This window comes from Syngnathus scovelli, chromosome 3 (genome assembly GCF_024217435.2).
Source record: "Syngnathus scovelli strain Florida chromosome 3, RoL_Ssco_1.2, whole genome shotgun sequence".
In the NCBI taxonomy this organism is placed as follows: Eukaryota; Metazoa; Chordata; class Actinopteri; order Syngnathiformes; family Syngnathidae; genus Syngnathus; species Syngnathus scovelli.
The window spans coordinates 23,064,395-23,078,294 of NC_090849.1; the positions used below are offsets into that span (position 1 = coordinate 23,064,395).

General features: G+C 39.6%; 1 protein-coding gene and 1 long non-coding RNA gene across 4 annotated transcripts in view; both read left to right on the forward strand.

Annotated features, from left to right (window-relative positions):
• LOC137840124 (uncharacterized) overlaps nt 1–13,509 on the forward strand; it is a 154,227-nt gene extending 140,718 nt beyond the window's left edge. For 2 of the 3 annotated variants that reach the window (XR_011086576.1, XR_011086578.1), the window contains exons 5-6: nt 12,094–12,176; nt 12,999–13,509. This is a non-coding gene — a long non-coding RNA (uncharacterized lncRNA). Of the gene's footprint in view, nt 1–400; nt 598–12,093; nt 12,177–12,998 lie in introns of those variants that run through there. The other variant, XR_011086577.1, reaches the window with a different exon arrangement.
• cox7c (cytochrome c oxidase subunit 7C) lies at nt 2,508–3,436 on the forward strand. The gene is made up of 3 exons (XM_049763764.1): nt 2,508–2,672; nt 3,091–3,220; nt 3,356–3,436. Exons 1-2 carry the CDS (start codon nt 2,598–2,600, stop codon nt 3,205–3,207), a joined length of 192 nt encoding a protein of 63 aa, XP_049619721.1. The 5' UTR covers nt 2,508–2,597; the 3' UTR covers nt 3,208–3,220; nt 3,356–3,436.
• Nucleotides 13,510–13,900: the final 391 nt, after the last annotated feature.

Here is a 13,900-nt window from a genome sequence, read left to right on the forward strand (position 1 = left end):
ACACAAAGTAACGCCAAGACACATTCCTGGTGTTCTCCTCCAGTGATTCCCTTTAGTGAGAAGTTTTTGCTTCTACTGTAACTATTGTCATTTGTCACAGCACAGAGATCAAAAGTTCGTTTCTCACTTTGGAGAAAAAAAAAAGAGAGAAAAAGGAATGCTCAAGGCACCAATGTTTTGTAAAACTGAAAAAAAAATGACATTAGTTTTTCCCTGGCACCTTTTTGAAGTTTTTGAAAGCCTCAAGGGTGAAGCAGAATGGCTCTCAGAGTCAAAGCAGTTTGAGAGAAAAAGTGGGACAGCTAAAAAAAAAAAAAAAAGACATTGAAGACTGAGTGACCCTTGTAAAAGGAAGTTTCTTTTAATTTGCTTGGCTCAAAGCTTTTTTTTTTTGTCACAGAATTGTCTTGTGGCTCACATGAAGTTCTCAGTCAGCTCGGTGGGACTCAACAACATGACAGAATGATTTGGCAGCTCACACTTTATTATTATATAACACTACCAAAGAGATTTTGTTTTGACTTTTCTGAGCTCTTTGTTTACTTTCATGAAGAAAGCATCGCCCATAAGGCCTGCCACAAAACAAGCCATGTCGCACAACATAAAATAACAAACGTCACAATAAAAGCTTGTTTTCTTCTGCAGATTATTTCAAAAAAAGAAAATTGCAGGGTGGGTGAAAGAAAAACATTTGGGAGATTTGGTGCTTATATAGAAATGCATATCAAAGTGTGTCCAAATATTTTTGTGTAATTGAAAGCTTTAGTAACATTGTGCTTTAGAGGCCTGCAGGGATCATGAATTTTTATCAAGGTGAAGAGTTCTGCTATTTTAAGAAGCCTAACCTGGAATAGGAAAGGGCATAGTCTCGGTCAGATGCGCCCCCCTGTTAATCCACAATAGAGATTAATGTCAAATCCCAGTGCGGTGTGCATGCAATGAACTCCCCTGGTGATTTAGCTTTCTCTTTCTATCAATTGCATCCATTGTTTTTCCTGATCTACCGAGGAAAGCATAATCTCAAATTAATTTGACAATGGATTGATTTCTTTTTGCAAATTTTGAGGATTCACTTTTTTTGTGAGACACTGTAATCAGGCTCCATCGGTGGCAATTATGCAAGACAACTTTCAAGCCACGCGTAAAATGAACTGTCCTCGCTGTTGTCCTTATTGATTATCATTATCCATCTCACTGTTTGAGCGAGGTTGTTTACCTTGCCACTTCAGCCAGCTCTTTATCACAGCCGCTGTCGGAATACTAAAATCCAATTGCAGCGAGTAGTTATTGCATATGCTGATATTTTGTTTTCTAATGACTGTGTGAATCCAATGAGTAATTTTACATGCACTGTGATTATCAACGCGGCCTATGAAATTATGCAGTGTGGATGCCTCATTAAAGGTTTGTTTACCGCTGTGACAGGATCAAGGTAACATCAGATCAATGCTAATTGGAAGTGCAAAATGATGATGCAGGTTATTATTTGAGGTGACAGCTTTGTTTGATTATTTGCATTAGGGTGTTTGTTTACATTTTCTATCCACCTACGTGACTGCTGAAAAAGCGCACAGCGCAATATAGCACACAAATCTAATAAGCTAAAAAAAAAAAAGGAGAATATAGAGAGCAAGGTAAATTCAAATAACTCGACAGCAGCTAAACTTTTTTTTTATCCAAGCACGAGGAACAATAGAGCAGAAACATGGCAGCATGCAGGAAAATAATAAATAACTTTTGACCCATTTTGCGATCTCGTATATGGTGTGTTCTCAATTGTGTGATGGATGGCTATGAAATGAGAACTTTTACTCAAATCAACTATTTATCTTCTGTGATGTACTTTTTTTATTCTAAGAGCAAATAAATGAGCTTCAATATGAACTAAATGTACAAGTTAATGAAGATCTGGCGCTATACAAGGACAAAAGGCTTGTCTCAATAGAAATCTCTCAATTCGACAGAAATCCCCACTGATTAGTTTTTTTTTTTTAATAGCTGATAAGCATCCTATCTTGCAGTTATCACAAAGCAGCTGTAACTCATCGAGCACGATCTGGTTGGGCTGGTTGCTGAGTACTCCCAAGGCCCTTTCCCTTAAGTAAGGTTACTAATATGAATGGGTATGCATGTAGTACAAAGAAAAATAATCTACAAAAATAAATAGCCTAGTCATTCTTTAAACTCATTGGGTTGTTTATCCACACCATATTAAAATATTATTTTGACACAATTTGAAATCTGCTCAAAAGAAACTCTTATTTGGATAGAAAACAAAATAATTGTTCAATATCTGCCAAACTGCAGGCAAAAAATAATAAAAATAATAATTTACTTTATAATTTATTACTTTATTTATTTTTATTTATTTTTTACTTGATTTTCTTTTCTTCATTTTTTCCTACTTTTTAAGTAGGTGTAAAAATACCTCGAAGTAGTGCATTCCAAAAGGAAGCGCGTCTATCCCAATTTAAACTACATTTCCCATGAGCGTCCGCGGTTCCCAGCATGCTTTGCGCCGCGCATGCGCTCTCCATACCAGAGAAACAAGAAGGTCGCAGTTAGCAGCATCGTAGGACTCAAATCAACACCTCATCATGCTGGGACAAGCCGTAAGGCGATTCACGACGTCTGCTGTGCGTTCTTCGCATTATGCCGAAGGACCTGGACAGGTAAAAGAAACAACTGATTTAAGCAAAACTAGATTGTTCAATGTGGTGTTTTTAAAATCGCGGCCTAGTCTTATGTCCGGACCTTAATTGCTAAGCTAACCTGGAGGTCATGCTGTAAACTTCTCAACATTATGATTCCGAATTTCTTAAAGCAGAATCGACTACAAATGTTGCCGTGTAAATGGTATATTTATATATTAATGTGAATGTGGTAATTGAAGTTGTTTTGAATGGGGTGACCGATTGCTCTTGACAGGCTCCATGCAGCTAGCGTTAGCTTCGTGGCTAAAGCTAGGTATCAACAAAACAATTAGCATGTATTATGTCATACTATCATGGGCAGCTAGGTGTACTGTATTTGTTTTGCGGTTGTCATTCCATGGCGATGTTTGACCGACTTGCTTTTGTGTTTGTACAGAACCTTCCATTTTCTGTGGAAAACAAGTGGCGTCTGCTGGGCATGATGGTGATGTTCTTTGGCAGCGGCTTTGCATTCCCCTTTATTGTCGTCAGACATCAGATCCTGAAGAAGTAAAATGTCTTCAGAGGTAATTATTGGTTATTTGTTTTTTGGAAAATGGAAAATGTTGTCTTCCAGCTAGTCGTGCTCTTGCACTTTTATTATTAATGACAAATATTTTATCATCAAGTGCATTTACTCATTCTTTTTCTTCTACTTGCAGGTTTGGTCATCAGACTTCTACATGTGCAGAACATTGGGACTAACTTAACAGTCTATGTAAATAAAATTCCCTAAGATATGACCTTGTCTTTTTTATCTTTGACCAAACTGCCTTTTTTTTTAATAGTAGCCTAATGAATCCCCATTATGAATTTGATTTGAAGCAAAATCATTTTAAATCTGACTTAACTGATAAACATGGAAGTCAAATTTAAAATCAGTTTTTGCCACAGACCAACAAATAAGAAAATAACTTCAAAACAATTCACCATGCAAATAATAGAGCGAGCAGGCTGTACCATTTGATCATTCTAGAAATATATGTATACACGGAGACTGCAGTGCTGTCTGGGGTTTGGCCTTGTCTACAGGAAGTTAAATGCGCCTGAAAACCTCATGCATATATTTGTCCTTTGACCTAGAATCTGCATTAATCAGCTCCCGTATAACATCACTGCTCCAAAGTACTTTTAAACATTAAAAATTAAAGCTGTGTTGGGACTTTTATTCTTGCCTCCTGATGGCTATACGGCTCCACTCAGTTGAACTCCTCCTAACTTATTTCCCATTCAATTAACCTTGTGCTCATGGCGATAATTATCCAAGGACAAAGTATTGAAAAGCTCGGCGGTAATGTGATTTTTTTTTTTTTTATTCATCGCGCAGCGCCCGAGTTGGCACGAATGCACGAGAGGCACTCGATCCGATATGAGCGTGAAAAACAACCTGGCAGACCTTTTTGTGTCTCGCAAACACATCCCTAATAGTAACTTGCGAGCCTGCCAGCTCGTGTGTCTGGAATATATAATATTTTATATTTTGTGTGCACCGCTCTTGCTCGGCTCCAAAAAATATCAGACGTGTTTTATGTATGTTTCACATAGAATAGGTTGTCCTTTGCTCAAGGGGAGAGAGAGAGAAAATATGGCCTCACATTAAATCTCCAAAGACTTTTCACTTAAGGCTACATTTAACTCTCGTAGCAACCTTTAATTTTCCTTGTTTCCGCACGTGAGGAAACAAGATGGGCGTCTCGTGAGAAATTGTCAACACTGCATAATGCATGACATTCAAATTCCGCTCTCTGCGACGGCGTCGTATCTTTTCGGCGTCACCCGTCGTCACCGCTAACAACAATCTCTTCTCAGAATGTTCCCTCATAGCGTGTAATGAGCCATCCTTCATGTCGCTCATTCTTTTTGCAGACACCTCTTAAGAGCTCTCGAGGCATCTGAGACAAATACGTGTCTCTGAAGTGATGTTTCATCCCGGCGCCCTCCACTGAGTGCTCGACAAGAGGCTGTGAATATGCGACTTTTCACGATGCCGTTTGTCAGACACGAAACGCGGCAGCTTGTAGATTTTTCCGCTCCACCTTTTGGAATCTTCCAAAAGATGAACTTTTGTTCCCTGAACTTTGGCAATGTGAAAGTACAAAACTAGCGCTGGCTATGTTTGCCTTTACGTTGCTTTTTTCTGTGGCTTGATTAGTTGGAAAATAATATTTATGATCAATTAATTGAATAATTGACCTTTTTATGCAAGGCCACACTGATCACTTGCACTTTGTTCTAGACTCCACATGGCCTGAATCGTTTTATCCTATTTTGACCTTGTCAACCATTGTCATGTGTTTGACTTTCCGCGCCAATTCCAAAGTATTTCTATATTTGGAACCCTTTTCCCTGAAAAAATGACACTGGATGTGAATCTCCGCCTCGAGAAAGTACAAATTTAGGATTAAATGGAGTGGAAAATCACATTATTTGGGCGCCTCCGAGGGAGAAGTGCACTCTTTGGGCATTTATGGTATAAATGTTTGATCTATTATCGAGCATTACGCTTCCGAGTGGGGCTTTTAAGAAGCCTAGGTGATGCCCCACTCCATCAGTGTGGACAAATTAGACACAGTGGTGTTATCCGCTACACACGCTGGCCAAGCTGCAGAAGCATTTCAAGCGACTTAGCAAAAGTCTGCTGGAGGAGGGCATGTTGCAGCAGGGGGTGCACATGGCACATTTCAGTTGGGTTCCTCGGCGTGGAGCTGGGGGAGGGAAACGTAGAGTACCCTACATGCCAAGTCTATTGCGGGAATTTGTCACGCTATATCCACTATGCAAGTATTAGGAAATGTATGCTTTGTGCGTTTCTGCTGTTTTGTGTGTATGTGTGTGTGTGTGTGTGGTTATGCCAGCATTTGCATCTTCATTAAAGCAAGTAAACTCATTATTGTAATTGTTGCACCGAATGCTTTGCATTCCCGGGCGTACGGGCTCTAATTAAAACAAAGTGTAGTCATTAAAGATCAATTGCATGCCAGTTTATACTCATTCAAAGATTGCTTAACGTCATGCATGCTAATAAAATAAGTAGGTTATCCTCATTACGGCAGCGACTAAAAAAGGTACGTCTTCACATCGTAATCTCCGCTGCAGCAATTACTTGGAGATTTTGTCCAAGTGGCTAAATGCTGTTTTATGTGCCGTCCCTGATAAGTCGCCATATTTGCAGCATCTGCGGCCATTCATCGCGTGTGGAGGGTTCGCTACTCGCCTTTTCCACATCACACACACGGAATCTAATTATAGGACTCATTTGCACTTCTGAGCAGAACTTGGCTCGGTGCAGCCGTCTAATAGAACGACAGACTCAATATTTTACGATTCTCTTCCTCTTTCACGTTAGTCGGATGGATTTTAGGATGACATTAAAAGTCTGTGATGTTTGACATTAGCCGAAATGAGAGTGGGTGTCTGACAAACATTATGTAGATTAAATTTATTTGATGAGCTATAATGGTCATCTCGCACGGTTGTGATGTCAGGATTGCCGCGAGAGATGCATTGAGAGATGAGCAGCCTCTGTCAGTCCTTCCGAGTTTCAAGGACACACTCAAGTTTCCTGTTAATCACATCCACTTATCCGCTACTGTCTCTGTTTACCGTGCTTGAGCTCAGAAATGCTGACTCGTGAGGAAGTGCGGAACTGCCCATGCAGAAAAATGAAGCCACCTGCACATTCCACTCTGGTAGAGAAGGCCTCAGTCATGCAGAAACGCTTCACTGTCAAGATGTATCAAGAGACCGTTTGTAAAATGTGCTCTTAGTCACACTGTGTTTGACGCTTTGATTCACTGCTTCTTAAACTTTTTACACGCGATAAAATAATAATAAAATACTTTTGCTGTATAGGTATCAATATCATGACGAAAAGTGAAAATATGGTTGATGACAGGTTAGCTTAGTATAAGCTAGCTGGATCTTGGAGGATACCGTATTTTCCGCACTATAAGGCGCACCGGATTATAAGGCGCACCTTCAATGAATGTCCCATTTTAAAACTTTGTCCATATATAAGGTGGATTATAAAGTGCATAGAATAAATAACTCAACGTTGCTCATACATTAATGCAATCACAATATAGTAACACTCGAAATAGTGAAAACAATAACAATAGATGAATAACTCAACGTCGCTCAAACGTTAATATCACACAACATACAAAATAAACACGTAAAGATTACTTTAATAAGTTAGTCCTCATCCACGAATCCATATTAGTCCATATTTAAGGTGCACCAGATTATAAGGCGCACTGAGAAAATTGGAGGTTTTTACGTGCGCCTTATAGTGCGGGAAATACGGTAATGTAAACAATTTGAAACTAAAAAAAGTGAAACCTTTCTGTGATGTTCTACTGTTACACAGCTTGCACTGACTCGAGAAAAAGCCAACAGTGAATGATATTATTTCCTCAAGTGAACCATCTCTTCAGATATGTTGGAACAGCATGCATGCAATGTGGGAATGAGGTCTAACAATGTGAGGTCACGCCAGATGGAGAGTAAGAATAAAAGCCACAAAAGCCAAACAGTTATTCTTCTTAACAGTCACAGATTTCTTTCGAACCAGCATTTAGTGAGAAAATATTTATCGATTTTTTTTTTTGCAAAGCGTCCTCCCTCTTTCCTGCAAGCCCACGGTCTCGATGCACTCGGTGAAATCTCGCCTGCCACTATTCACATCTGTGTTTGCACATATTTAAGCCTCCAAACAGATGTACAAACACTGCTAGAGTACTTGCCACTCAAACAGTGTGTGCTTTGTGTGCTGAAACAAACAGACAGGCAAGCAGCCCACTATAATCTGTCACATTTATGCCAAGGCCATGTGTTTGTGAGTACATCGGTTTATGCATTGCATAAATTAAACAGGGTTTTGTCAGCAATCAGCATTTCCTGTTGAATTGATGCCATATTTGCACACGAAAAAGTAGTTGCAAAAGTTAGCTAGCATCTTTTAGACTCTACAGTGTCATCGGCCTCTATTTGCGCCAGTCATTCTGAAGTGTGAGAGTCAGCACTTTGCTGCAAGTCTGTTTGCCGTCATTTCTGGATCTTTCGTTGAGCTCAACGGTGGTGTGACAATCTCAGATGCCAAAGAGGTTAAAAGCCTTTGCTTCTGCGGAACAGCACAATAGCGCCCCCATTTGGACAAACGTAACTTTACACATAGACGGCCTATATCATTCAGAATTCAGTCTGACTTTTCTGTACATAATGAGAAAGTTTTTAAGTGCATGCTTAATTAATTGCCCCATTTTTATATTAATGAAATCATTTGGGGTCAAAGTTTACACAAGCATCGTTTGAATGGAGCTTGCCACAATATTTTTATTGATAGGTTAACTCTTTGAAGAAACGGCCAAACGCAAATGTTATGTGACGTCACGGACAAATTTAAAAATGTCACATGGGTGTCCAAACGCTTTATCCGAAAGGGAAAAAAAATCCATCGGTCTAGCTAAGATATTGTGTCTGCCTCTTTTAATTTTCATTTTATTCCGGGATGTTGGCCACCTCTGTTAAAATTGGCTGCATCCTTAGTTAAATCATTCAATTCTACCCCTGAATATATATTCCTGAATGCGAATCGAACTATTAAATAATGTAGCCGATGCACAATATGGTCGGTAATGAAGCTTTTTTTTTTTTAATAATATAGGGAGAAGCCGCAATAGAAAAGATCCTCCTAAGCATGGAAACTTTCTGCAAACGAGAGCTGAGAGTTGAATCTCAAACCTCTGAACAACCACTAGCCCACCGTGCTGATGTCTTTTTCATTCCTTGAGCACAAAAAAAAAATTGGGCATAAAAAAGAAATGGGGAAAAAATGACTCCAGAGTTATCTGGATTTCTCACTGCAGACGAAATAGCAGTTTTGGAATTGATGTCAGAGATGGTATAGATTTTGTTTAGCACATGTCACAGGGTTGTGGTCTCTTCAAGCGCTTGTGTGTATATGTGTGTGTGTGTGTGTGCTCACGGTATCTTCTTAAAACACTCTTACTCTCATAGAAGAGGTTGTGATATCCAATTAATAAGCAAGGTTAAAGTTGACTTTCCGCTGGGTGATTCCAATCACAGTAGGTGCCCAAGTTAATTTGGTGAACAAAGTCATGGCAGGGGTGGGCAGCCACTCAGGGAAAAGTGAAGCAAAGAGAAAAGGATGGATGAGAGGAAGCACGATAAGGACTGAAGGAAAGATTGCCGGCCTCCTCCTGACAGCTCAGCTTGCATGGCAAATGAGGAAACTGAGTGAGGAGAAACATCTGCTGAATGTGTAATGAGATCACTCCAAGTGAGAGTGACGTTGGAAAACAAAGACCCAGACCAGAATCCTCAATGACAAGATCTTGGATTTTCTTGAATTAGGTTCCAGCATACTATTTTTAATTTTTTTGTGTGACGTCATCATAAAACGTCTCTTCTATTGTTCACAGTCTTTGCATTTTTATTGATTGACGGTTAGCAGTATGAAGAAAGTGATGACCTACAATCCGATTTAAAAAATCATTTTATAGCCCAATGTGACCAGAATTACACGATTGTTTCATCATTTTTAGTGGTGGTATTATCTCAATACAATCTTGTCATACAGTGAATTCTGTTTACCGTATTTTCCGCACTATAAGGCGCACCGGATTATAAGGCGCACCTTCAATGACTGGCCCATTTTAAAACTTTGTCCATGTATAAGATATATACATTTGGCCCGCGGGCCGGACTTTGGACACACCTGCTGTAGTGGCTCAATAATGGTCCATATATAAGGCGCACCTGATTATAAGGCGCACTGTCGGCTTTTGAGAAAATTGGAGGTTTTTAGGTGCACCTTATAGTACGGAAACTACGGTAATCGTTTCCATCCATCCTTCACAAGTCCCCCCAACGCCCCCCCCCCCCCCCCCCCCATTGCTTATATCAAACACATTGCACTACTTTGCTGTCATTTCCACTGGAATACGTTCAAGCAAGTGAGCAGACTTAATTTGATGCAGCTTTGCTCTTTTCCACTTTGAAATTGGATTTCACCTATACTTCAAAGTTGGGCTAACGCAATTAAGTAAAGTTCTTGGACTTTAAATGCGATTTGGGTCTGAAGTGTCTTTGTTCTTAATGTCTATCCTCATAAGTTCATTTATTTCTCAGCGGGTGTTGTTCAGCAGTACATAATGGCCATTTATGGGACTGAGCCTATATAGCTTATTCGGCTGCCCTGTTGTCAAATACCTTGGCTGCGAGGTGAAATTAATCCTCGCCGCCTTGTGGAGAAGCTATTATTGCTTTCTTTCATGAATTGCTCTTGGAGTAGCTCATGTATAATCTTCATTATAATATTAAAGAGTGAAATGAGATTGGTGTTAAAATGCCTTTCAATTGCATCAGCAGCAGCACAAAAATCCATCAATCGAACGTGGTCAATGTTTTCCAAAACTGATCCAGTTTTGAGGAACTTGCCATGGATATTGTAAACTGTATTTTAGAATGCATTGCAGGAGAATAAAGCTGGTGGAATTGTCTCTGAGCTGCAAGTGAGAGATAGAAAGGCTTCTTGCCAGGGAGCAATTTTGCAACGCTGCTTCAATGTCAATTGGTGAGCCATGTGCTCAGAAAAACTGCAACGCTTTAACTTGTCAAATGTTGTCTATCTGATGACTACCTGAAATGAAATAGATTTTTTTTTTTTTATACTCCCCATGCACACATTTAATTGCAGTATGATCTTTGCCCTATAAAGGGCGTCTGTCAGGGTGAAGCAAAGACGATACAAATAAAGCTTTGGATGCAAGCCTGCAAAAGATTCCCTGGCTTCGGATTCCTTTCAGCTGCCATCTTTGAAGGAAGCGAAGAAGAAGGTGGAGCATTTGGGAATTTTGGCTGAATCCAATCTGTGGCAGCAGCTGCAAACAACAAAAAGAAATATGGTGGCTTGGGAGCCAAACAAATAGAAGAATAGTGCGAGTCGAGGAGAAAACTTTCCCTCAATGCACTGTAAGGGGGGGGGGGGGGGAAATAAGCCTCAGACAAACGCTGGCTGAGTTCCAGGGGTAATGCGACGACACAAACGCTTGGGAACACTGCCATCAACTGAAGAGCAAATTCAAACAAAACACATAATTACACACATTTTTATGACTTAACATTATTTGGAAGAGAAGACGTGCAAAAAACGAGGAAGTCGGGGAACAGACGACCGCTCTAGCGTTCCTGCTCAGACGCCACGGGGATTCCGAGCGGGAGAGAGACTAATCGCCTCTCTTGACCTTTGAGAGAATAGCGACATACAATCGTAATCCACTGGCAAGGGGAAGCTGAGCAGGTCTTAATATTGAAGCTTTTCACTCAAGTGAACAGAATGCTGGCTGAGAATGATAAGCTCGGGAAGGATGTAGGCCTCATCACCCCGATGGACTCGTGCTCTTGTACACGTTGTATCTCTTAGTCTCGCAGCTCCGGCGATTATGTTGGAATTCATTTATTTTCACTCTTAAAAAGGAAAGCGGGATGCCTCGGCTCACCGAGAACGCTTGAATCGTTTTAAAGATTTGTTCCAGCGTCTTTGCTTTGGGCTGCACTTTTTCCTCTCTCTTCCAGCCAGCAGTGCGTTGAGGTTTTCCAATGCGGCGATTCCCACTTCACTTGCCCTTGTTAAATTTACACTACCCCCCCCCACCATTCAAAAGCTCTCTTTGCACTTTTTTTTTTTAACCACACAGTGCATGTGCCGAGTTCTCACCACAATATTTTATAGGGCGGAAACCCAAATATATCTATACCATTAGAAAAACTAACCCACCCAGATGAACAATGTCACATAATCAATTATCAGACAAGCACGTTATTATGACAAATAACAATGAAACATCAGACAGCTGGTAATGCAACCAATTTGTCTCCGTGAGAGTCGTTAATGACGCAAAACAGAATTGCGTGAACTCACCACACGGAAACTTTGGATTGTTATCGCACTTTTCATTAAAAATTGAAGCCCAATCAGTATCGTAATGGTCCTGAAACAACACGCTAATCGATCATCTAATCATTTCATTTGGCTAAATCACTAAGAGGTGCTGAGTGGAGAAAAGGCCGAGATGTAGATCGTATAGAAGCTGCGCTGTTTTGCTGAACAATGCAGTATAAATTGCTTTCCGTACTTGCTCAGCAGGTTCTCGTGCGGTCACAAAGTCATGATCCCCAAGACTTTAAGACACAATATACCCTCAGCACTGATAAAACGTGTGAAATAGTGTACGTACAGTTTAAAGCAGGAAGAGAAGTTGTTGCAAAACGTGCACACGTTGCAACCCTCACGATTTATGGCTCGCTAAATCACAGCCATTGTAAAAAGAATTTATGCCATTTAATTAAGGTTTCGCACAATTATCTTTATTTACAGCTGCACGCAGCAGGCAAGGAGGGAAACCGTGGCAGACTGGCAGTGGGAGCCAAACAGAGCTTGTTGTTTTAAAAACAACTTTGGTGAGTATATACAATTACCTGTTTGAATTGAGTCACGATTTTGCATTTATATAATGGAGTCACAATCCGATTTATAATTCTATCAGCTCTGATAGGTCATATCTGCTTTGGAAATAACATATGATAAATTCATCTTTATGGTATCCTATTTTTGTTATCAACCAATCTTCTTCCCTAATTTAAGAGTAGATGAGTCTTGCCTAATGAGATGTGGTAATGTGCGGCATCTTGGCAATGCGGCGTGAGATAATTGTATCGCAGCGCCGCCTACTGGACAATTTAAAATGGGTTAGTTTCATAAAATAACTGTGATTTAAAATTGTTCAGCACCATTAATTAATTAATTTGGGGAAAAAATGTCTTAAAAATATTACAGGCATCCTTTCATTGTTAAATAATAAAATAAAAATGTTTTGAGATTAAAATTTTAAAAAATCATGAAGGCAATATTAAAAAGAAAATTTAATAGTGCTGGACTGCACAGTGTAATGCATAGTATATTTATTTTTTCCAAGTGTGTCCAGGAGAGGACGCTTTATCTCCAGTTTTCTAGAAATGCCACATCAGTGTTTTCCTCCCTCTTCTTTTTCTTGATGGTACTTTTAGAAAACACTGAAACCATTCCAAGTAAATACTTTAAAATAAAGGTCCAGATAATTCAAACTAGACTAGACTCGGAAGCTGTGTTTGTTTTGTAGCTGATGGTGTACATCAACAGTTGCTGTGGAAAAAGAAGGAACATGAAATCTCAGAGGCATAGCGACTTAATGCAGTACAGATTTACTTTTCATTATGTTCCATATTGTTTGTTTGTTTGTTTAGGGTGCGGCTGGTCTGTCGCCGAGGGACTCTGGGAGATGCTTTTAAAGATTAAAAAGCAATTTAAGGTGAGTAGAGGGAAGAGCCAAACGGAGGTGTGATGACTCAACAAGTCATAAATTCAGATGCACAATTATAATGGTGAAAAATTAAAATGGAGCAGTCATCAATCAGTTCAATTCAAATCCTCTGCTCGATGTACCTCTGAGAATAATTGTCTGGGTAAAAATATAAGCGGCATTCCTCATTTGAAGACATGTCCTAGATTTCTCTACCTGCAGTTATCCTATTTTTTTTTCCCCCACTCACATCCACCATTGCCCCTCCTCCTAACATAATACAAAACAAAAGCTTTCAATCCAAAAATATTTTGCAGATTATGTATGAACCATCTTTGGCCTATATTGTCACATTGTAAATTGCCATTCCAGGAAGTGGATTAAATAAAACCAATGCCAAGCAGCCACCAAGCTGTGTAGTGATTTTTAATCTAGCTAATGTAAGTTTGGCATCTGACCTTTCATCGCAATCTGTCTTTTTTTTTTTTTTTACGCAATAATATGAACTGTGCAATATAAAAGAAAATTACATTATGTATACAGTGCATGGCCAAATGTGTTGCATCACATGGTTTATCCACAGGGGGCATATCACGCCGTGTTAAACAGCATCCACAGCAGGTTGCACAGGTGATTGTAAAACACAGTCGACCTAAGCGATGGATTTGCTGAATGGCTCCACCGATCAATAGACATTAAGCTTTGTTGAACAGGTTGTGACTCCCTAAGGACTTTTAATCATCCAACACGTATAGACAACACATGAACACTACAATTGTTTTTAAAGGAGAGTCATTCCGTCCACTCGTATACCACGTTTAAAAAAAGCACATATTTTATATTTAT

What these genes read in the sequence shown, in the direction of transcription:
- cox7c (XM_049763764.1), top strand. Translation starts at nt 2,598, where the DNA reads ATGCTGGGACAAGCCGTAAGGCGATTCACGACGTCTGCTGTGCGTTCT. An exon ending in ATGCCGAAGGACCTGGACAG is followed by an intron (nt 2,673 to 3,090) that starts GTAAAAGAAACA and finishes GTGTTTGTACAG; the next exon opens with AACCTTCCATTTTCTGTGGA.